Source organism: Fistularia commersonii, chromosome 9 (assembly GCF_037954325.1).
Source record: "Fistularia commersonii isolate RoL2024-O1a breed Wild chromosome 9, RoL_Fcom_v1.0, whole genome shotgun sequence".
NCBI lineage: Eukaryota > Metazoa > Chordata > Actinopteri > Syngnathiformes > Fistulariidae > Fistularia > Fistularia commersonii.
The window spans coordinates 4471050-4495182 of NC_141292.1; the positions used below are offsets into that span (position 1 = coordinate 4471050).

The 24133-nt window shown below is 40.5% G+C and overlaps 2 protein-coding genes across 2 annotated transcripts; one reads left to right on the plus strand and one right to left on the minus strand.

The window, feature by feature from the left end:
• The first annotated feature begins 3967 nt into the window (after window positions 1–3967).
• s1pr3b (sphingosine-1-phosphate receptor 3b) lies at window positions 3968–7248 on the plus strand. Its single transcript, XM_086152067.1, has 2 exons — window positions 3968–4115; window positions 4994–7248. Exon 2 carries the CDS (start codon window positions 5061–5063, stop codon window positions 6198–6200), a length of 1140 nt encoding a protein of 379 aa, XP_086008193.1. The 5' UTR covers window positions 3968–4115; window positions 4994–5060; the 3' UTR covers window positions 6201–7248.
• A 480-nt stretch (window positions 7249–7728) lies between these two features.
• On the minus strand, window positions 7729–23178 carry shc3 (SHC (Src homology 2 domain containing) transforming protein 3). The gene is made up of 12 exons (XM_086152066.1): window positions 22433–23178; window positions 17967–18037; window positions 16081–16144; window positions 15177–15296; window positions 14134–14187; window positions 13782–13833; window positions 13567–13696; window positions 13347–13500; window positions 12947–13040; window positions 12654–12845; window positions 11172–11497; window positions 7729–10762 (listed from the first exon to the last, which is right to left on the minus strand). Exons 1-12 carry the CDS (start codon window positions 23048–23050, stop codon window positions 10634–10636), a joined length of 2004 nt encoding a protein of 667 aa, XP_086008192.1. The 5' UTR covers window positions 23051–23178; the 3' UTR covers window positions 7729–10633.
• Window positions 23179–24133: the final 955 nt, after the last annotated feature.

Sequence of the window (24133 nt, forward strand, 5' to 3'; positions counted from 1 at the left end):
ATGAGAGATGATGGCGTTATTAGCTCTTATCGTCTAAGTTGTTTTTCTATTTATAGTCTTTTATGGGGCTTTTACACTTTAGTCGCTTGTTTTTGACATTTATCATGTATGATCAAATACAGATGGAAAATCTTTTACACGGGGAAACCAAAATCGTTTAAAGTCTCCCCACTTTTTTCCACTCTTTCCTTCGGTTCAATGCGGGAGCTTCACTTTTGCCGGGACGTCTATTTTTCCCCCCCGCTGCTCATAAAAACTCAGAGTTTATGAGGCAGATCTACGAACGCGAGTCGCGATATCAGGAATATTTGGGAGCCAGTTCTGGTAGAAACCAGACGCTTTCAGAGGGAAAAAAAAAAAAAAAGCGTGGGAAAGAACTCTGGAGTGAAACGGTTGACGTGTCCTTTCCATCAGATTCCCTTGTAAGAAAAAAAAAACAATTTTGTGTTGATTTTCAGATCATGTAAATAGTTTTTTTTTTTTGGTTTATTTATTCTTGTCAGTTCTTGATATATTATTTTTCAAATAATTCCTCTCTGATCTTTTAGAGATTTACATTTTGGTTATTTTACTATACATTGATTTGGGTAAATTGCATGCAGAAATATAGGAAAAAAAAAAAAAAAAACAGAGAACTCTGAGGGTAAAATATACAAATACACAGTTCTGACCGTGACATACTCACAAATATAGATTCATGGTTGGTGAAAAACTGAGTGATATATTATGTTGGAGTGAAATCAAAGTAAATGTCCCAGACCGAGAGAGAAAAATAAAAGGAACGTGAACTAAAGCGACCTTGGTGCCCGCGGTGCAGCGCCGGCCCAACCAAACACCACACTGGAGAAAATAAGGGGGGAAAAAGCAAAGCACAGTCAATCGTGAGAGTAAAAAAAAAAAAAAAAATATAGAAAGAAGCTAGAAAGCTGCGACGATGCCAACGAGCGGCGACACTTCTTATTTCTTCCCTTGTGAAAAAGAAATAAACCAATAAAGTCCACCCGCCTTCCTCACCTTCGCATCTCCACATCACATTTTTAAGCAGCAAAAATATTTCTTTTTCTTTATTCTCATTTTGAAGTTGCTTGATTTTACCCTGATTTTCTGTCCGTCTCTTTCGATGATTTTTGATAAATTATCTTATGTTTTTTTTTTTTTTTTTTTATTCGCTGGTCGTCTCTTCCCAGCTGCCATCGGACAAGAGACGGGTTACACCACGGACTGGTTACCAGTCCATCGCAGGGCAACATGCAAAGACAAACACACTCACTCATACGGGGCAATTTTCTCAAATTTTTAACCTGCTGCATGTTTTTGGAAAACTGGGAGGAAATTCAGAGAAAACCCACGCAAATACGGAGGTGAGCATGTAAACTTCTCCTTGTCGGAATCGAATCAGGGTCCTTCGTGATGCGAGGACGAAGCGCCAACCACTGCGCCGACCTCGCTTGGGTTAAAATGGTTAAATTTGGCTCAGGAATGTCCAGTGGAGGGCGGCAAAGTGGTGCAGTATTTGGCACTTCAAACTCATAGCAACCTAGCTTGATTCCGACAGTGCTATCTCCATGTTCTCCTTGAGTCTGCATGGGTGCACAAACATGCAGCAGAGTCATTCAAGACCCAGATATGTGAATGACATTACATTTACATTACATTTTGCAGACGCTTTTATGCAAAGAAGCTTACAAGAAGTGCAGTTCAGTCACCGAAGATCCGAAGTATCAGTAGTCGGAAGTCAGAAGTGACCACTCCAACCAAACAGCCATCTCAGAACCATGTACATACATATATTAATTTCATCCCCTTTTTTTTTTTTTTTTTTTTTTTTTTTTGTTTTTGGTGAGGGGTGTTTGGGGCTAAGTGCGATTAGTAGGGTAGTGCTTGGTGAAGAGGTATGTTTTCAGCTCACGGCGTATGATAGGCAGCGACCCTAAATTCTAAATTCAATATTGATCGAAAATACTTAATAAAATATTCAAAGAAAGTAGTTTGGCGGGCCAGATGAAAAAGCAAATCAGGCCGAATGTGGCCCGCAGGCCGTAAAATGACGTAAACGTCTGCTGTGGGGGTTTCACATACACATATCGAATAGTATTGTTTTTACCATCGTCAAATTACGAACCACACCCACAAAAGTCCCAGCAACCTATTCGGTAATATTAATAATATTAATTGGACATAAAGGTTAATAGTAATGACTAGTTTGAATGCAAAAATAATTGAAGGAGTATTTTTCCCAAACTGTCTGGTACTTGTCAATATTGCCTATGATATCCATCATACACTTTTGTGACATTTTATGGGGGGACTTGCAGGAGAATCATAAAATCATAAAATAAATCACCCCTGTCTCATCCCACTTATGACATCAGATGGTCCAAATTAGTAAAAAATTTTCAGAACAAAAATAATAATAATAATACATTTTGTTTCAGGCACCTTACTCAACATCCTAAGATATATACAAAAAATACAAATTTAAGAGAAACAATGATAATAAAAATAATAAAAGTGACAAAGGGGTAAAAAATAAGTAAATAAAAATCGTACACAAAAGTAAATGCACACACACATGAATATACACGGATCAAAAAATAAAGGGGACAGTAAAATAACACATCGTGGATATGAATGAATGTAATATTCTTATTAAATACTTTGTTCTTTGCATAGTTGAATGTGCTGATAACAAAAATGATCAATGGAAATCAAATGTATTGACCCCTGGAGGTCTGGATTTGGAGTCTCACTCAAAATGAAAGCGGAAAAACACACTCCAGGCTGATCCAACTTGGACGTAATGTCCTTAAAACAAGTCCAAATGAATCAGCGTTGCTTCCTAAGTGGACAGTTTGATTTCACAGAAGTCTGACTGACTTGAAGTTACATTGTGTTGTTTAAGGGTTCCCTTTATTTTTTGAGCCATATTTTAATACATACATATATAAACATACACATAAAAAAGGGATAGAGCAGTTGGTGTCAGATGAAATAGGCCATTTTAAAAAGATGCATTTTGAGTTGAGATGGCCTGAAGTGAGGGAATAAATGTATGTCTGTGTTTATCCGGGTTAAATTTTAAAGTATTGTAGTGTTTTAGGTTGATGGTAAAACGTCCGTTTAATAAGCAATGGCTGTCGTTGGCCACAGCCACGCCAAACAAACCAATTCCAGATAAAAACCCCAGAATTCCTTGCAACCCAAACCACACCCACAAAAGTCCCAGCAACCCCAAAATCACACAGAAAACAAGCATAAGAATAAGAATAAGAACAACTTTACTTCTCCCGAAGGAAATTGTTGTGCCTGAGTTTCAAGTAAAACATAACAATAATAAATAATGGTAGAAAATTGTATAAGCAGTAAAAAAATAAAATAAAATAAAAAAAGGGGGGGGGGGGACTAAGAAATACAAATAAAACTATAAAGTGTCTAAGTAACAAGTCAAGGCTATAAAGTGTCTTAAGGTCTTAAGTACCAGGTGAAAGATAAGGAGTGCGCAAGGAGTACGAAAAAATATTGCACATGCAGCTGTTATGAAATGAAATATTGCACAGTTATGAATATTACGATTTTCAGTAAATGGGTGAGATTTTTGAAAAAAAAAAAATTATGGTTTATGATTTTGAGATCCCCTGCGGCTGAAGGGACATACAGTACATACCCAACATAAAACCCAACAGTCGTGACCCACTACAGTATTTCTTTTTTTTAATTGTTGATTTTATTTTTTATTTTGTATTATTCATTTTCTATTTGTATTCATTTAATTCAGATTTTTTTTTTTTTTTTTTTTTTTTTTTAAGGTTTTATTCCCCCCCCCAGGATCCCATCTTCCCTGGAGCCCCGGGTCCGCCGCTGCCTCCGCACGGCCCTGGCAGGCGCGGTGACCCGGGGGAGGGCTGGAGGCTGCGTGGGGTGGAGGGTGGAGGGTGTGACTTCCAGCCTAACATCGGCAACTCTTGAGTTTGGAGGAAAAGATGAAGCACAGCTCTCCGAAGCGCACCGGGAAATAAAAGTTTTAATTTTGTTTATTTTTTTGTTTTTGCTTTTTTTTTTTAACGGAATCCGGAGATGCGTGGGTTCCAGTCGAGACGACTTGCGAGCTTTCCACGGTGAGTCTTCCCACACTCCCACTCTCTCCCACGCTGCTGTCCCCTGCGTGGACGTTACACGTCGCGTAAAGTGACCGATCTTTTCTGAAAACGCTTTTAAAAACTGGAATAGTTGGTTCTTACGTGGCGCCGATCCGAGATTCCGCTGGACACTGGAGTCAAACATCATCCAAAAAACTAGAAAAAAATACACGATATTATGGATTTCTAACCTTTCCAAAGAATCCTATAATCGATAAGTTAATAATAATGTCATTTGCAATGAAAGTTCATAGAAACTCATGCAAAATGTGCAGAAATGTGCGTCCTTGTCAGCCGGGGGTTTCTTGAAAACCAGCCAAAAGAATAACCTTAAACTCTGCGGGGGCTTCCGAATAGATTTGTAATGACATCAAATAAGTAAAAATAAACGAAAATAAAATGATCAAGCACAAAGCAGATGGGCTAGAAAAAAAATGACAAAGAAATTGGCAGGAAAACGTTGAGAAATTGCCAATAAATGGAACTAGAAGTGACTTACATAGACACATCCAGTTAATAAACCAGAAACGTTTAAAAAAGTCAAAAATGTGCAAATCAGCAGGAATGAGCAGGAAAGCTAAATGTGTTTAAAATGAAAAAGGTTGAGTTTCATCACTGGAGACAAGATACTTTTGTGTGTGTATGTGTGTGTGTGTGTGTGTATGTGGTGTATGTGGTGCATGATTTTCCAAACACAAGCAAATACCATTACATATTGGGCTGTCAAAAAGGGGTCTTATCATCATTGTGCTTTTTCATTTTTCCACAGTGTTCAGGCCTTGGGGTTGATTTAAAATCCCACAAATATTAGTATTTCTGCACAAACACGGAATAATAATGTGGCTCTTCTTCCGCAGCTGAACAAGGGTGGGGCTCCTGGCACCTGACTTCTGACCTCCCCTGTCAGCAGCCGGTGCCGTGAAGATGATAAACCCTCAGGTTGTCCTGCACTACAACCACACGGGCAAGCTGGACAACCGGCCCGGCTTTGCCGACCACGCCGGCGGCCCCTCGGACCCCAAGATCGTGGTGTTCCTGGTGGTGTGCAGCTTCATCGTCCTGGAGAACCTGGCCGTGCTGGTTGCCATATGGAGGAACCATCGCTTCCACAACCGTATGTACTTCTTCATCGGGAACCTGGCGCTGTGCGACATGCTGGCCGGGGTGGCCTATCTGGTCAACCTGTTGCTTTCGGGGGAGAAGACCCTCCACCTGTCCACGGCGCTGTGGTTCGTCAGAGAGGGCAGCATGTTCGTCGCCCTCGGCGCCTCCATCTTCAGCCTCCTGGCCATCGCCATCGAGAGACACCTGACCATGATCAAGATGAGGCCTTACGACGCCAACAAGAATTACAGGGTTTTCCTGCTCATCGGCACCTGCTGGCTCATCGCGATAACTTTCGGCGCTTTGCCTATTCTGGGATGGAACTGCTTAGATAACCTGCCCGACTGCTCCACGGTCCTCCCGCTCTACTCCAAGAAATACCTGGCTTTCTCCATCACCATTTACATGGCGCTGCTGTTGGCGATGTCGGTGCTCTACGCCCGAATCTACGTCCTGGTCAAGTCCAGCAGTCAGAAGGTGAGCAAGCACAGCAACTCGGAGCACGCCATGTCTCTGCTGCGCACGGTCATCATCGTCGTCGGGATCTTCATCGCCTGCTGGACGCCCATTTTCGTGCTGCTCCTGGTGGACGTGGCGTGCGGGGTGCGGTGCTCCGTCCTCTACAAGGCCGACTGGTTCATCGGGCTGGCCGTGCTCAACTCGGCCATGAACCCCATCATATACACTCTGGCCAGCCGCGAGATGAGACGGGCCTTCCTGGGTCTGGTGTGTTGTATTTGCTACAGGAGCAAGGTTTCCGTCCAGGGCAGCGGGAACAGGCCGTCCCTGGAGCCCAGTCGCAGCCGGAGCAAGTCGTGGAGCAGCCAGAACAACCCCAACCAGAATCAGCAGGGCTCCAAGCAGCCGGAGCAGGAGAAAGAGCGGGAGACGGCGAACGGCGAGGTCTCGGTGGTGGCGGGTGCCGGTCGATGTGTCGCCCGTAGCGACGATACCGACTGAACGCGGTTTGCAAGACGAGGAAGACGAAGGCGGTCCGCAGATTTCGCGAGAAAAGATGTTGAAATGTGTTGAAATGTGACTTGACTGTAAATCCTCGAGTGAACCTCCGGGCCTCGGCTGCAGAGGAGCGCCTACAGATAAACGCAATATTCGTAATTTGGAAACTCTTTGAAATGAATACTCGGGAAAAAGACTGATTTATGGTAACGGTGCGTCTTCCCCGGTTTACCGTCGATCGCCTGCCATACTTGAGGAAACTCGCCGGCCTTGAATTACAATAAAAAGTGCAATTTTTAGTGATACAAAAAAAAAAAAAAAAATGAAGGATCGTAAACAATGATTAGGGTCACAAGAAGCAGTTATTTATTATTCTATGCATCATATTCTGTCATTTTGTATTTAATCATATTGCATTATCCTACGTGCTATACATCCAATTTGGGACTTTGTATATCGAAACCTACTGCCTGTTTGAGAATATAGCATTGAATTATGTAAAAAAAAAAGAAAAAAAACTGAAGGGCTGCATTTCTTAACTTACACAAGATGTTTTTGATGTACGTGCTAAGTTGTAACTGAGCAAGGCCGCCATCTGCTGGTTAGTAACGGCGGCCAACGCCGAGTAGTTCTAGATGTTGCATGTTCAGGAGAGAGCCTCCTTTGTCTTTGTCCATTTTAACAGACTGACCACGTGAGTGGTTTTTATTTTATTTTTTTAATACGTAAAAAAAAGGCATGAAAACAGTAAATCTGACATAGTGAATTCAGAGCAGCATGTGTGTGAAACAGCCGGTTATTGTGAAGTAATAAGGAAAAAGTTTTGCCTGCACAACCCCATAGGGGCCAGTAGAGGGAACACTTCTGCATTACATCTCCCTCATCGGGTAGATCCAACCGTCCGAAAATAACTTGTGTTTACTTATTCATTTCAAAAGGTATCAGATACATTGTTTTTTTTTTGTATTTAAAGGGATTCAAGATATCAAACATTGATATTTCAGTTATTGTCTAGTACAATAAAGGTTTGCGGTGCTCACTGCATGGAAAGGACCTTTAAAAGACGTCTCTGGTTTTATGCCTTCCGAAGCTGGAAATGATGAGAGCGATTTACTGAGATAGTGAGCGTCCCTTCAGCCGACTTGTAATTTAAAAAAAAAAAAGCATGATTTAAAGGATTCCCTGGAATGCAACTACTGCCCTAAATGGGGATTTATTTCCCAAATTTACTAATTAAATGTCCCCATGATGGATTGTCACAGTTTGTATGATATTCACCCCTTCACAGCTGCTGATTCTCCCTACTTTGAAACTTTCAGCAATGTTTATAGATGATTTTTTAAGATTTTTCTCCGGGGTTTGTCCCAAAAGGGTGTGAACACCAAAAATGGAGGAAATATGGATAAATAAATAAAAGGTATTTGCAAGGTAACACGCATGTTCACCGATCCCAACCTGGTGCACGACAATCCAGGGTAAATCTGCGTGCCGGAGGGTTGATAAAACAGTAAACTGCTTGTTACAGCGGAAATTCTACACATTCACGGTTTTATTGCCAACAGTCATACAGAATAATGATAAACTCATACAACCAAAAAAGATTAAATCTGTAAACATCATTTGGACTTTTGATTTGTTTTTTTTTGTTTTTTTATTTCGTTTTTTTTTTTCTCTATACCTGTTCCAAAATAGTGAGTTCTCATGTGATTCTCTGACAAAGAGTTATATTCAGAATCCTGAAATGATACAGTTATAATACATGTATATAATAGAGAGGGAGGGAGAGAGAGAGAGAAAACAGTAGTCTCAAGCAGCAACACGCAGCAGGGCGAAAACACAACCTCTAGTGAACAGGCATGCCCCATTGAAGATCAGCTATTGCACTTTGAAGAGAGAAAAGAGAAATAAAAACACCATTTCTACAAATAAAAGGCACATTTTCATCAACGAAAATCTGGGAAATAAAAAAAAAAAGAAGCCATATCTTTATTGGTGTCCCGGCAAGTTTGGTTGTGTAATTAATCGTGTTGTCAAAGCAATCATATGGAGTTGTCAGAAATACTTCTCTTGCTCTTCAGAAAGAATACCAATCACTTAATAATAGGTTTATTTTCTGCGATTTAAAAATCAATCGGGGTGTTATGTCCTGTTCCCATATAAGAGATCTGATGAAATCATATCACAAATAAAATCAGGGTAAAAAAAAGGAAATAAAGGGGGTTAAGTGTTGAAAACCAGAATGTTTTTTTGTGCCTGTTTTCTTCTTGCAGCAGAAGATATTGACCACATGAAGTGTTTCTTTTTCAAAAGCGTTTGTCAAAAATGATGAAAATTGACAGGAAATTGGGTAAAGGGGGCAGAATTCTGAATTTTGATGTGAATTATCTATCAGAATTAAAAAAAAAAAAAAAAGGTATAATCCTAAAAAAAGCCAGTGTTTTTTCCAAACGTATAGTCATGTGTCTCGAACCCTCTGGTCATCTTTCTCGGAAAAAAAAATAAAAGCCGAACGTTTTCCTGTCACTAAAAAGGAATTGTGAGCGGCAAACGCTGTGACATCAGACACAAGGCTTCAAAAACAATCTCATCTTCAACCAAAAGGTATCTGATACTTCTTTTTGCGAGACCCCGAAACTGCTCATTGCTAAATATGTGTTGTGAGATGTGTGTACTGTACACTCCCTCTTGCAGCAAAATACAGGCACGTTATATTACATTGCATCTGTCTTGTCAAACTCATTGAACTCATGCTGATTTTGGTTCAATCGAAGTGGTCCAGTGCATATTAATACAATGCCCCTTTCATTTGGTATCCATCAGAAAACTGACAGTAGTAAGGGTGAGGGGTAGCTGGACACTACTCCTGTCAAATGTGTAATTCCCACTATGCCGAAACATCCGTCTGATCTAAAAACAGAAAACCAATCGGGGGCGAGATTGTGTACGGGGGGCTGCGAAATGCCACGGTGGAAAACTCTTTGTAAATATTTTGGTTTATCCTGTGCTGTAGAACGTCACAATATCCAATTGCAGTGGTGATATCCGACGGTTAGAGTCTTGCAGAAAGTACATGTATTCCGTTGAATGAATTAACAAAGTAATCATCTCTGAATTTAAGGATAATTATCTTGTGAACAGTTCAGGAAGCTTGATTTCTCTGGGTGTTGATGATGATGATGTCATTTCAGAAAACAGAGGACCTTTCAAAGATGCTTATCTCGGATTCAGAAAGACTTGAGTGAAATCCTTTCTATCCAGTGAATACATTAAGCTTCTGCAAAACGGACCAAATCTTGAATACCGCTGAGCGCGCCGTGACGTTGGTCTAATTTATCCTCCTCTGTAAAAGATGGTGTCACATCTCGTCACATTGGTCAATAGTCTTGGTACAGCCGACGCCGGGGATCTAACGTTCTGATTGTGCTATTCGTTTGTGGCCATTGAAAGAACAACAACAATAATTTTCATGATAATAATAATAATAATAACTTTTGAAAGTTCACCAAAAACCTGGAAAAGCGAATCAAGGATGTGAGGATACCCATTGCGTAACTCAAGCCTCAAAACTAATCATTGACTACACACCGAACAGAAGAACCCAGAGAAAAACCAATTGAGAAATAAACCACTGTTTGAAAAGCAGAAATATCTTACAGTGTCAGCATACACAAGCACCTCTTTCAAATAAAGGGGTATTAAGGTCTACAAACAATGTCCACAAGAACAGTTGATTTTAAGTCATGCGGCCGCAGTGACACGAGAAAATACCTTTTTTAAAAAAAGTTAAGTATTTAAAGCCATTGACAGCACAATGAAGGGTGTCTGACTGCAACCCCAACACGTTGTGACTACTGCAAAGCAAAACATCGATTCTAATCCCCCATAATAGCAAATTTCATATAGTGAGTAATTGAGTGAGCCGTCACGCCATTGGTGAGATTAAAGGATGTTTCCCCGGAAAGTAATTTCGATATAAACAGCGTTTGTTGGAAATGTTTTTTTTTTCCTCAACCTCTTAGCCAACAGTTCGAGTAGAAATGTGGTTGTGCTTGACAGACAAAAACTAAAATCTCAGGTTTTTATTCTAAAATACTCTTGTGAACACCTCTTTGAGGTTTGATTTGCACTTCGTCTAAACTACAAGAACAACTCTCTTTTTTTTGTAATCTTTTAAAACACCAAATCAAGATATTATGTCCAAATGCACCTATGTCTTCTCAAAAATATAGCATTTCAGTCATCACAACAAAATAACAGTTCTATAAATTTTTTTTTTTTTTTTAAATCTTAAACAAATCTTGCGCCTTCCAGTGCCTCCTGTGAAGTAACGGCAGCACTTTTCCCAAAACGCCGTCGAGCCTTTAAGCAAATTCTCTTCATGTTTCGTCTTCAAGTTTCAGGATTGTAAGAGACAGTTCAGAGCTTCCTGTTACTCATCACTGTCTCCTTCCAACAGGCTGTAGGAGGCACAGTTCACTCCCAGCCGACACAATTGGCAGATTGTTGTCACGGTGATGGCCAATAAGGTGGTTAATGCTGTCAAACACATGATCTTTTGTCCGTACCTTTGAAAATAAAAAAAAAAAAAAAAAAGAGAGAAGAAAAAGTTTTTTTGTCTGAGCAGCATTCAGAGTTAAGTTCAAGTTTAATTAGGAATAAAGTGCTGGAACGACGACAAATATTTGATTTCTGCATCCGTCCATGCTGAGGATGGAGCGACAAACTGGCACCAAGTTACGAGTTAATAAATCACTAGTCTGCAAGTACGCTAGTATGACTGAAGAGGAAAACATTTTAATGCCAAAGCCAATGATTAATAAAGACTTTTGAATTGAATTCAATTGAATTGTATAAAAGCGTTACATCTACAGGACAGAACTGCAGACATGTCAAAATAAATTAAGCGTGTTTTGCCTCTTCCATCTGCAACTATATATAATGTACACTCAGCTAACTGATCGGACTTTGTCTTACCGTGCCCTCCGGGTCCACCAGCAGCAAGTGTTTGGCGAGTCCATTGTGCATGCCCGTCAGAACATAGGACCCGGGATTGGTGGTGCTCTTACGGACCAGGAAATCCCCGTCTTCCCTCAGCAGTTTTTCCGCGTCGCGGCGGCTCATTTTGCCGTGATACCAGGGCTGGCCCTCCAGCTCCTCCTGCGCCCGGAAGGCCAGGGAGCGCACGAGCAGAGGGCTGGAATTGTCCACGGAGGCCGCCTTTTGAAGACCAGATACTTGAGACGGGGTTTGGCCCTGGGATAGCGGATGGGACTGGGACTGAATGGCATCTTCGAAGGGCTCTGGGTGTGGGCAGCGGACAGAAAGACCCGTGAGTCTCAACACAAAGTGCACGACACAAAAGTGATCTAATTTGTAGGGAAGGATGAGAAGAATGGATTTGTTTCGGGACGGTGTTTGTGACTTTAGTGTAACTCATGTTATTTATGTATTTGTATTGTTCAAACAATGCTCACAAAGCTCTCCTGACAAACCAACATCAACCAGTCTAATTGGACAACGTATTTATCTTCAGAAATATCTAAATGAGACATCTTATAGTGATTTTTACATTGGCAATCTCCTTTTTTCCAGTATGAATTAGTTTGAGGTAGAATTTTGTTTCAATCGGATTTTTCTAACACCTTTTCGAGGAGGTTCACTACCTTTTTACTGATAAATTAGCCTAGTCCTCATCACATCTTGAAGTTTACCCATAACTCTGGGGAAATACCACAAATCAAGTGAAAACACTATTAAATGTGGGTGAACAAACCAAGTCATCAAAAGAATTGTGTTAAATGAGAAAGAAATTTGGATTATCTGACAATTAGTAGAAAATGGATGGTTTTCTTATTTCAATTTCATTTTTGTTATTAAAAAAGTCAGCACATTTATGAAGCACGGTGAAAAAAAATCTGTTAGCTAACACACTGGTTCAGTCTCACAACAGTAACAAACACAGAACCTTAAAAGTAAAAATACTCCGGCAGGTAGACAATAGTTTCTAGAGCTATTTTTAAATATCAGACCAATTCGCATTTAAATTATTTGGCTGGCTGCTCATACGTTATTTTTACCATGGATTATTCATCCAGAGAGGGATAAAGGACATTAATAATCGACCTGATCTTTTGTATGTAATAACAGATGAGCTCAGTATGCAATTAAAATTAGTAAGGGATGAAGCAGAACCTTGATAGTAACTCCATCCCACTAGTGTCTTGAAACTGACAGGATATTATCATGTCGTCACACAGGGGTCATTAAGGAACTAAAGCTTGGAAAGAAAAATAAGTGTATGAGGCTCAATAGAAAAGTCATCTTCCTGGGCGATCCTTAAGTCTTGTCACTGCTTTGTATTCATTCGGCTGGAATTATTTCCTCTCAGTACAGCAGTGACTCATTTCAAAATCTTCCGAATCCACGATCCCGTGACCGTCACCGAGCAAGACTTACTCATGTCAAACAGGTCCTTCTGCGGGCTCTCTTTGGCTACAGCTGCCATGCCTTTTGTCACATTCTCCGCCTCGGCCTGCAGCGCCACCAGGACCTGGGCATCGATCTGCTGGGTGTTCACATACATGGGCATCTCTCCTGTTTTTGGTGCCTGACCTTTGCTCTCGGGCTGACTGCTTATATCAAATGATCCTTGACATTTAGAAGAAAAAGCACGGTTAGATTTCAAGTTGATGTGCTGGTGCTAAATGGAACATACTGTGCCGTGCGCCTTGATGCCGTTGATCTTTTACCCTGTTGTATGATGATAGGCTTTCTCTCCTCTCCCCAGTTTTCTCCACAATGCCGCCCTTGATAATATGTTTGATCGACAGAGCCCAAGCCCATCTGATAACATGAAGACACAGCAGATATTTAAAACTCCTCAATCTATACATGTATTTAAGCGTATGGAATATAGCCAGAGAAAATGCATCAGGTGAGGATTTTCAAGGAAAGAATGAGTCTTTCTTTCAAAATCACAGTTACAGCATTATTAGCACATTCAATTCCTTAGAAAAACACCTACTTCTTCATTAGAGTCTTGAAACAAACGAAACTGCTTGGAAGAAAATACATCCTGTGTCACTGAGTTTTTCAAGCTTTTTTTTTTTTTTTTATCAACTTTTGGCTTCATAAACCAAGTGATTCTACCTGGCAACCGTCTGATGCTGCATTCTGACTGGTCAGCCGTGTGTCAATGAACCCCCCAGGAGGTGGCATCTTGCCGGGGATGTTGTTATAGTAAGGATGCTCCGCCGACTCCTCCTCCTCCTCCGTCCACGGTAACTCCTCCATGTTTAATACCCTACAAGAACAGGTTTTTGAATCTGCGAACTTCTGTCTCGTGGGTTATGCTAGTTCACTTCCTCACCTGTCATGTGTGGAGGACTGCTTGGTTGAGGGACACTGCAGGTACTGCTGGAAGCGGAGGTCAAAGGCCTGGCCGATTGTGTTGATGACATCCTGGGCGAGACCGTCTGAGCACTCCAGTATGTGGCAAGCTGATAAGGGATAGAGCAAGTGCTTGTAAGGAATATGTAGCATGTCAGTCAACTGGCACGCAAGGGAAAAACTATGGGCCACTACCTCTTCTGTTCACGGGGTCTTTTGCAACGTAGGCGACATAATCGGTTGTGTCCTGAAATAAAAAAAAAAAAAAGAGACATCTCACAAATGTTTTTGAAAACTACACTATTAGACAAAAGACCAGACATGTATAATTTGTCTTGCATTCATATCGAATGGGAATTTAATCAAAATTAATTAACTGACATGCCGTATGCACAGAATATCATCCATTTCATTCATGCAATTCACTGAATTGTCATCCGATATTAATCAATGTGCAAAATTAGACACTAATAAGAAACACATCACTCATGTCATCCTCCAATTTTGTATGACTGGAAAACTTCATGTAGGCCACTCTGTTACTCACAGGGTCCCCGCCTGATGCAAAGGAGATGGACTGCATATGATGGTTGGCAATAATCTGAGGGGCAAAAAGATGCAGGAATCAAGCAGTAATTCAATTCTTTCAGGCGATCTGCTCTCACACATCTAACAAACTACATTTAATATGGTTTAATTTGGGGAAATTCAGTGTCTTTGTATTGCTTTTTCAATATGTACTTGTGGATTTTGCAGACAAGCAACTATTCATCTACAAAATAGAAATATATACAAAAAAATAACTTTAATTTAAGAAATATTAATAAAACAGTAATAATAAAGGACACCCTCCAAAAAGTCAAAGGGCGTTAAAGTCAGGCTCTAATTTGCAGAGTTGGTGACTCTTGGAGACTGGTTATTTGACGTCTTCAAAATTAAGCACCCTGACGCCCTTTTCTGACATCTCAAAAAGTTGTTTTTGAAGGACTGAGGCTAAGATGGTGGGTTTGGTTTTACAACCCCTAATAAAGAAGCAAATTTGGACTTGCCACAGACCTGTTTCATGGTATTTTGAACTGCTTTGTCTCCATGGTAACAAGGGCCCCTTGCCACAGAAACCAGGGTGGCCCTCTGCAGCTAATGCTTGCATCATGGTATTTCAATAAAAATTGTAAAAATAAATGATTATGAGACTTTTTTGCAAATACAGCTAAAATGTCTGTCTTAACTTTGGTTCGGTGAGGAAATGAAGGAATGAAAAATAAGCAGTTATAAAGGGACAAGAAAGTGGAGGGGTATTTCTTAACAGGTACTTTGTTGAATGTTTTTGATGAACTCTAAATCTGACAGATCCGAGTAAGAACATCCTATATTGTTCCATTTTTGTAAAACCCAATAAAAAACAAATGTTGAAAGGGCTCGAGGTGAGCACAGAAAATGTTCAACTTATTCAAAAAACAATATTAAAGAAATCGTGAGAATCTAAAATAACTTCCAAAAAGAGAAAAATATGATTCTAGAGGAGCGTGATTCGTATCTTTTGGGAGACGCACCGCGTGTGCTTTTATTTAGACAACTGGCCAAACATACCTGTTTGCAGTCAGGAGTCATCAAGTTGAGGCTACTGGTAGAGATATTGAGGTTGATGGACATGCCAGCAAACTGCAGATTGCTCTTCCCCAGGATACTGGACAGAGCTTTGGATGGTGGCTGGTAGAACCAGAGCGGAAGGACAAAAGAACACACATGGAATCAACAACAGTGTTTGAGTGTTTTGTATTTACAAGAGCTGCATACACCCCCAAGAATGGGCCTTCAATCATTTGCATGTTTTGTCCAATAATAGGAGGCTGAAATGTGGGTGATTTGAGATGAATAAAAGGCCAGATAAAATTAGCCAAACCAATTTTGGAATTCTCAGTAGCCAGCTGATGTCACCGCGATGCACTCGCCGCATGCTCCAAATAACATTTGCTTATATCTTGCATCTATTCTGAGAGAGTTTTTGTGTCGTATACTCTTCTCTGACATTTGAGCAAGCTCTTGAGAGCAGGGTAATGTTTCATTTCATATTCCACACTGAGACAGTGTCTTTTCACACTGTGGACGGACACACACACAAAAACACACTGCCTCCTGATCACAGATATTGTGCACTACATGAGTCACTAAGCACTGTGTGCGGTGTGCAATGCATCGTGGGCTTGAGCTACGCCCACGCACGTACAATCCCATGCCTCTTTATGTCTTCCCCCTCTCTGCTCAGTAAAATCTCTCATCATCTCTTCCTCTTGCTATGTATCTGTTATCCCACCGCCAGAGAACTTACCCAGGCGATGCTATATATAGATAGTAAATGAATATCTAATGCTGTTGCCTCTATTTTTCTTTCACCAACATTTGCAGCCATCTCATTTTCGGCGACACTTTACCCACGATCGCTTTTTTTTTTTTCCCCTGTCCTTCACTCCCCCCTCCCTGTCGGCTCATGTACCTTTCTCTTCCGCAGAGCACCTTTGGATCCTGGAACTGCCTCACAAACCAAACTGATGGCTTCCCTAAAGGATAAAAAAAAAAAAAAAAAAAAAAGAGGACGATGAGGCCAAGGAGGTGACCGTGAACGACACAGAATCACACTTAATTTTGCATTTGTGCGGATTATTTTTAAAAGTCACCAGACACATTTAGAGATCTTTCAATCCTATGTCCAGACTAAATAGGCAACAAGCTGTTCAGTTGTTTTTTGTTTTTTAAATCAAAAAGAATGATTTGCTAACTGGAATTGTAAAATGCCTTTTAATTATATTCAAATTGGTGGCTTTGTTGTCAAAAAAAAGGATAAAAAATAGCAATAACAAAAAAAAAAAATGTTTTAGGGGTATATCACAATTACACTATGCAACCATGATAAGGCACATCTCTTTCAGCAATTAAAGATGATTTTATTGTTTATCAATTTATTTGCCAATTGGAGACCTTCCCTCCACACAAACCAAACACACTGAAACAGTGTTATTGGGTAAAATACATGAATGTGTAAACGCAAAAAGATACATAAGTATGTTCATTCATGGTCTGTAATAGCAGTGTATTTTTTGTGAAAGAGGCAGCAATGTTCACCTCAGTATCCTCTCTCGGCAGATAAATCAATCACAGCAGTGGGTTCTTTTAATAAAAGGAGGAATCTAATTATAGAAACAACAACTTTCTCTCTCTCTTCAAGGTCCTCTCCTCCTGTCTCTCTTTCTCTCTCTCTTCATTAAAGGCTCAGGAAGACAGAAAGAGACAGGGAACCTACAACTGTGTGCCCTTGCTAGCTAACGTCAACAACGAATAGATTTCAGCCAAGCAGAAAAGCGGACATGACACCGACTGATCCACTGTCTGTCCTTGGCTCACTGCACACTGGCCAGCGTTCTCAAAGATTCAGTCACAGAAATTGACATGCAAACATAAAATTACCTTATATAATGTTATCATATGTTGGTGATTTTGAGAATTTGCCATTGCTTTAAATTACAGTCCACCTATTGCAGAAGTTGTCATTTCAAGAGGAGGTAGGAATATTGACGTTTTCAAAATAGGTGTATTCTACAGATGAGGAAGTACCTAATGTTAAATGCTCACCCCGGGAACAAGTCAGTGAGCCATATACACATTCTTCGCATTTGACACAAGCATATAGTATAAACATGAAAAAGTGCACAGATTTTGCTAACACCATGATTTTGCAAAACCACCATGAGGATCACTGATTTGGGAAAATTACAATTTGGACAGAGATAGAACGAGAGACTCACTTATCTTTGTTAATTTTTTTTTAAATTTAAGATCATCAAAGGTATGCTCTAAAAACAGCTGTTCCCTGTGGGCCACAAACCACTGATTTTACCATTCTTTGCAAAAATTTTCCATGCAAGATTCAGTCGACCAATTGGCAAGCATTTGGTCAAAACAGTTTTAAGACAGTGAGATTGTAGCAACATAAGAAAAAAATCTATTTAAAATATATTTTTTTCACCCATTTTTCATTAATTCATTATCTTTGAGTCTATCCCAGCTGTCAGTAGGCGAGAGGTGGGGTTAGACCTGGTCAATCACAGGGCCACATATAAGATATACAACCGTTTTTTCTCTCATTCAAACGTCTAGGTAATTCGGAGTCTTCAACGGACCTACTGCATGTTTTTGGACTGTGAGGAAAAAATCAGAGAACCTGGAGGAAACCCAGTCACAGGCAGAACGTACATCTCCAAACAGAAAGGCACCAGTCGGAATAGAACCAGGTAGCGCAAACCACTGCAGACCGTGCCACCAAATATTTAAAATAAGCCCTCCTATATCTTTTTAAATATCCTGTAAACAACCTGGCGGACTTACCTTGTTATTTGTGATCTTGTGGTGAAATCTAGAGATCTCATCGATCGCAGGACTTCTATACAACCCAGATACTGAAAAAAAAAAAAAAAAATTATAATGGGGTTTTAATGATAAACAGAACTATGAACAAAAAACCCCTACCTGTCATTCAAGACTGGTTATTGAAAAAAAATTTGGCCCTATTTTCTCTGTATATTTTTGAACCTTGGGTATTATATCCCATCATGATGTTAATGCACAAAAATAGCAGACAGACTACCTTGAACTTGTACAGACATGCACAAATTCACTTCTGTTCTGGTTTATTTTAACCGCTGGGCTGGTATCGTGATCATCTGTTGTAGCTCATTAAAAAAAATAACAGCAGAGGCAAAGGCGCAGTTGCAAAGTTTATCGAAAGAAAAAAAAACAAAAAAAAAACAAAACCATAGTTATTTTCAGGAAGTTGACCATGCCAATGAGCCTGTAAGGTGACTGTAGTTCTCCTATCGCATAAAATCATCTTCATTACAAGCCGCCTACTCACATTACAGCACCTCTTCTGAATAATACTGCACAGACTGGGAACACTTTGTGCTAACGAGTTGCTATCGTTTTAAGAATCACATTCGTGGTCTGGCTGTAAACAAAATACATGTCCAACACAAACTGATATCTCTATTCACCCTACCTAAAGAAGGTAGCTGTTATAATCAGCTTTAGCGTTATGAGGCCATTCGCTCTCATTTCAGAAATGCTCCTCCGAAGCTAAATGCACTTTCAAACCTCAGTGTTGGTGCTCCAAGAATAAAAGAAACTAGATAAAATTGTCAACTTCCTGAGGTAATACAGACATACATTACATTTAAGCATATGAATAGATTATTGCTTAAAAAAAATGTGTCTTTAGTCAGCTCATTTTTAGGCTGTTGAAATATTTCAGAACCATTCACCACCAAAGGATGAAAAAAAAAAAAAAAAAAAAAAATCGCCACTTGAGATGGACAAAACAAATCATCATCAGGGTCAGGTAAGTATTTTTAATTTTCCCTTTTTACGTGGTAATGACAGCTTTTTTTTTTTTTTGCATTGAACAGTCATAGAAGCCCTTCGGAAGCTCTTCAAACCGGTTTCAGAAATGGTAAACGGTCTCGACATATAGAACGCTTTCACACATTGGCGTTTTGAAGCGCTTCACACGCCAAGAGAGCAGCCCTTTGAGGTGCTAACCAGGCCATCAGGAGCAACTTAGAACTCAATGTCTTGCCCAAGGACACTTCAACATGCAGCACTAAAATCTGAACCGCCAACTTTCCATTGGATTGATGCCGACTCCACTGACTGAGCCCAAAATTGTCAACTGACGAACTGTGAACCTTTCTCACCAGTTTAAGAGGAATTGGGAAGCTTTTATTTTGACATGGCATGGATCGGAGACGGGAAGATGCCATCCGAGATGACTCATGTATTTTGTTTACTCAGATGATAGTGTGACAAGACAAAAATGAATCTGAAATGGGGGGGGGGGGGAATATTGAAGATATCGAAAAAATATCGTCCAAAAGTATAAAATAAATCGAGTGTGTTGTCATTTATGAGAAAATGATGAACATTTTCCACTCATGATGGACAAACAATGTCCTTAGTTGCACAGATAAAGCGTCAAGGTCACACATGATCCCAGGAAACATTATGTCGAGAGGATTACATGTATACTTGTGTATATTCTTCAAAAGCACCCTGTGCACTATAGAAGGTGATCCAGACACACGAAACTATCAAAATAAATCTTTCTTTGCATTTTCTACACAAATGACCAACATCAAAACTACTCGAAAAATAATTAAAAAGACAGAAAAAAAAGCTGTGCATGATCCTAACATTCAGTGGGAAATGGTCTATATCATTGTTTAAAGGAAAGGAAATGACCTGAAAGTATACAGGAGAGTACCCCAAAATTAATAATAAATACAAAATGTGTGGAATAATGTGGGAACAGTCATGAAGTAAAACACAGATTTAATAATTAAAAATACCAGCTGAAGTAAAGGGTAAGAAAACAGTGCAGAGCAGCTGCTGGACAGGTTACACAGAATGATGGGGAGTGTTGCAATTGCTTGTGAGCAAACTATTACTTTTTTGTGTCTAATGCACTTGCTGTTACTGTGGCCTTGGAAAAAGTTGGCTCCTGTGCATTTTTCCTTTTTTTTAATTGAATGCACCACTTAATTCACATGCAAAAAAAAGTATTGTATTTGCTATTTAAGTTCTGTCTGATACTTTTCGAAGATAGATCCAATAAGTAAGCAAATACATAAACAACATAGCAAATTGATTTACAGTAAAATAAACAATTTTAAAAATACTACAAAAATGAAATACCTTTTTTCTGTATTGGGCATTTCTTCAATAGTTTATCAAATTAAATTTCCGTCGATAAAATGCACGATTACACCATTTAAACTGAAATATACATTACATACTTCTATGATACTGGCCAATTAATCAACTATAGAATTTTTTCCTCTTAACAGTCATAACAGCACCCTTTAAAAATTCAATATCTATTGACACCAGTTCATAATACCCTTACATGACCTAGAAATACAATGACGAAGACCCGCTGAAGGGCGGTTAGCCGCATGTACACTGCCCCTCGGTTTTATGTGTTTATGTATTGTTATTGTGTCGAATATTTACAGGGATTGTGACCCCTTGAGAGGCTTGCATTAATGAATCAAAAGATGAGTCGACATCTGAATGTGGAGTGGTCGTGCAAAGTGGGAAAATGTGAAAAATAAATACATTTTGTGATACTTGTATTTCAAATAAATAGAATGACCTGCCCCTCAGTCTCTGAAAGCAAAAGCAGAAGTGCAATAGTGACACAATACCTCCTAGATAAGGTGATGTAGTCCTAGGGGCTTCCAGACTAACACTTCAGTAACCTCAGGCAGGAAATAGCTCAGTTCCGTAGAACCTTCATAACTACAATGAGTTATAAAATTTCTCGGTTGAATTTCCTTTTAAAAAAATGTAACTTTAGAACAACTAAAACTAAAGTGGAAAATGTGCCTTCACATAAAACATAATTTAAATCCACAAACAATGAACAAATCGCCAGCAGTAAATCATTTAAAGTAATTTTTACTTTGTGGTTATGAAACCCCCTCATACTATTATGACAAGATAATGGAAAAATATTCTATTACGAGTACAACATTTTGAAACCATGACCCGTGCATTGTGTGAGCGAAATATAATACTACAGTCTACGTAATGATTTGGGCAAACAAGTAGCTAAAAGTGAGATTTATTTGAGATAAACAACCACCACGGGCTAAAAAGTGAGTGTAAACAGTGTCACTGCCAGTAACTGTCCCTTTAGAGTAATGGTGCATGATGTACAAGGAGTGACCACATGACGCTAATTAAAAGTGCTGTGAGCAAATCACCACACTGAACTCAATACACACTGGACCCCAACCACAGGAAGAGCAGGGGGTTGGGGCGCTGAGCCCAGACCCATTTCCCTAGCCACAGAGTAGATGCTTTAGGCAACATTGACTGGTCAAATAAGGGCTCTGCCTTACTGCTGCTAATGGAATGTTACACTGGTTACAAATCTGTGGGCTTTGCACAGACAAAACTGCAATGTGTGACATATGATGACAATCATGCAGTGCAACATGGTTACTCAACAGTGATTAGTAATTTCCTGGAGGTTAAATGCATAAATACAAAGGGAAAAACACACTGCAAATTAAAATGTTATACATATATATATATATATATATATATGTATACATACACACACACACACTGCAAGTTACAGGTTTGGTGAAATATGTTCAGATTTTTTATTCACTCCACACCTTGAAGAGCTCAGCATCGTCACTCTTCAAGCTAGTGACTCATTGCCAGCCTGATGACATTCATAGCTCTCGTAGTTGTGCGCCAACTTGTGCCCCTTTAAATGATGTATGATGGCTGAAAGCACTGACATTAACGTGAGATATGGGCGTGATGAGACAAACATGCACCGCGTGCCTCTTTTCCTATTCTACCACCTCCCTGTCTGCAAGCTAAAATGGCCAATGAGAGATGCACAGAGATGCAATGTACAGAATTCACACATCACCATGGTTACCAAACCCTAACACCGTGGCATCACATTCACAAGACAGAAATTCTGTATAGAATGGAACGTATACAGTAAAATGGCACTCGTGTTTTTCTCATCACATGCTTTTGTTTTACTTTTTCCCCCTTCCTGATCTTCTCTATTTGGTGAATTATTCAGTGCCTATTTTCTGGTCACTGCTCTTTCACTCAGGCTCTAGCCAACCTACATTCAAGGGCATGTTGTGATAGGCAAGTGAAACGCCGTTATCTCTCCCTCCCTCGCAGCGCGCGACGCTTGACCCATTGAAAGAATTGACTGTAAAAAAAGGGCCCGAGAGGCAGGAAACAGGAAAAGCACCAACCTTCACGATGTATGTCACTCCTGGACCGGAGATCTTCTCGCTCGAGTGTAGCCATCCTCTGGAGGGCTTGCTCACCAGTCCGCCGCCTCCACCCGGGTTCCAGTCCTCTCCGCTCGGCTGAAGCTCGTCCTGCCTGCTCTTCTTGCTCATGCCGACGCTGGGATCCAGCTGTGAGCAGGGAGTCGAATGGGAGGCCAAGCTGCACAGAGAGCCACCCACACCAGAGGCTGCCGCCGCCGCACTGGGGCTCGAGCCGCCTGAGCCCGGTCCCCCACCCCCCTGCAGCTTAGACACAGCCAGGTCCTTGACAGCTGAGGGCAAACCCTTGATGCCCAGCAAGCTGCCCGAGTTGCTGAATTTTAGGCTGGACACCTTGTTGATGAGGGTGCAGAGAGTGGTACCTCCATCTTCCAGGTGATCAGAGCCGTGGCCGGTGGGGGTGCTGGAAGCAGTGGTGGTGGAGGAGGGCTGGACCTCAGTCGGGGGTGTGTAAGATGTCTCGGCGGCAGGCTGGGGGGTGGCCGAGACCTTGGGGTTCATGGACAGGCCGTGGAGAAGCTCATCGACGGATGTTACTGACTCATTCCTGAAGCGGTTGTATTTGGTACGGTGAAGCATACCCTTCTCTCTCTTGCTCTCTAGCCTCTCTCCACCAACCAATGCGCACAGCCTGCCTCTTTCACAACTGTGCTAGCAGACGTGGCTGAGCCGTGCTGATTACCCTCTCCTGTAACATAGCAGCAGCGGTACAGGCAGCAAACGCCTTTTAGCAATCACAGGCCACCTGACTGTAATTTTCTCTATTGAGGTTACAGTGGTGGTTGTGTTGAGCTGCTGCCGCTGCTGCTGCCAATCTACTATCAGTAAAATCCAGAGCTGCAATCCAATCCGGGAGAGAGAAACACACAGACAAAATCCATGGAAACACAACACTGAAGCAGAGGAAGAGGATGATGGAGAGGAAAAGGTCTCTACAAGGCTGCCAATGTTGTGTTGCAGCTTATTTGGTTTCCAGCGCTGATGATGGTGATGATGATGATGATGATGTTGCTGCAGATTTCCAGCCTCAATAATCCCAAAAGTGAGAGAGCTGAGGAAGGTCTATGTTGTCGATGATCATGGATAATGTGAGGGAAGAGCAAACACTCGCTACTGACTGCTGCCTGCCGGCTCAGAGCTGAAGCATGACTCACTGATCTGAGAAAACCTTCTCAACAAAAGGCTTGCTGAACACTGCAAATCACTTCCTGTTGGAGGCAGAGAGGGAAAAAAAAACCTCCCACTTGCAGCAAACTAGAAACAAATTGTTAAATTCAACCCTCATATATATTCTAGGTAATTCTTAAACTCGCACTTGTTTCAGAAATAAAAGGATGAGAGGTAGCTTCAATGTTTAGCTTAGAATAATTATTCGCAAGTGTTTGCGAAACTCCGTCTTATAATTAATTTCCAAAAGAAAATCGCCTACCGATTAAATATGCAATGATGGTCCAAAAACATAATGGATATTAGAGAGTCTCGTACCAGCTATCTAAATACAACTCTTTTAAGAATGTAATATACATTTCAAACAAATCATTTAAAGACATAGCATAGTTGAATTTCCTGACTAGAGACATGTAACATGATTAATACATTGTGCATTATAACACATAAAAGCTGCAGAATATGAGCGGACTTCATCACGGGCTCTCACTTCTG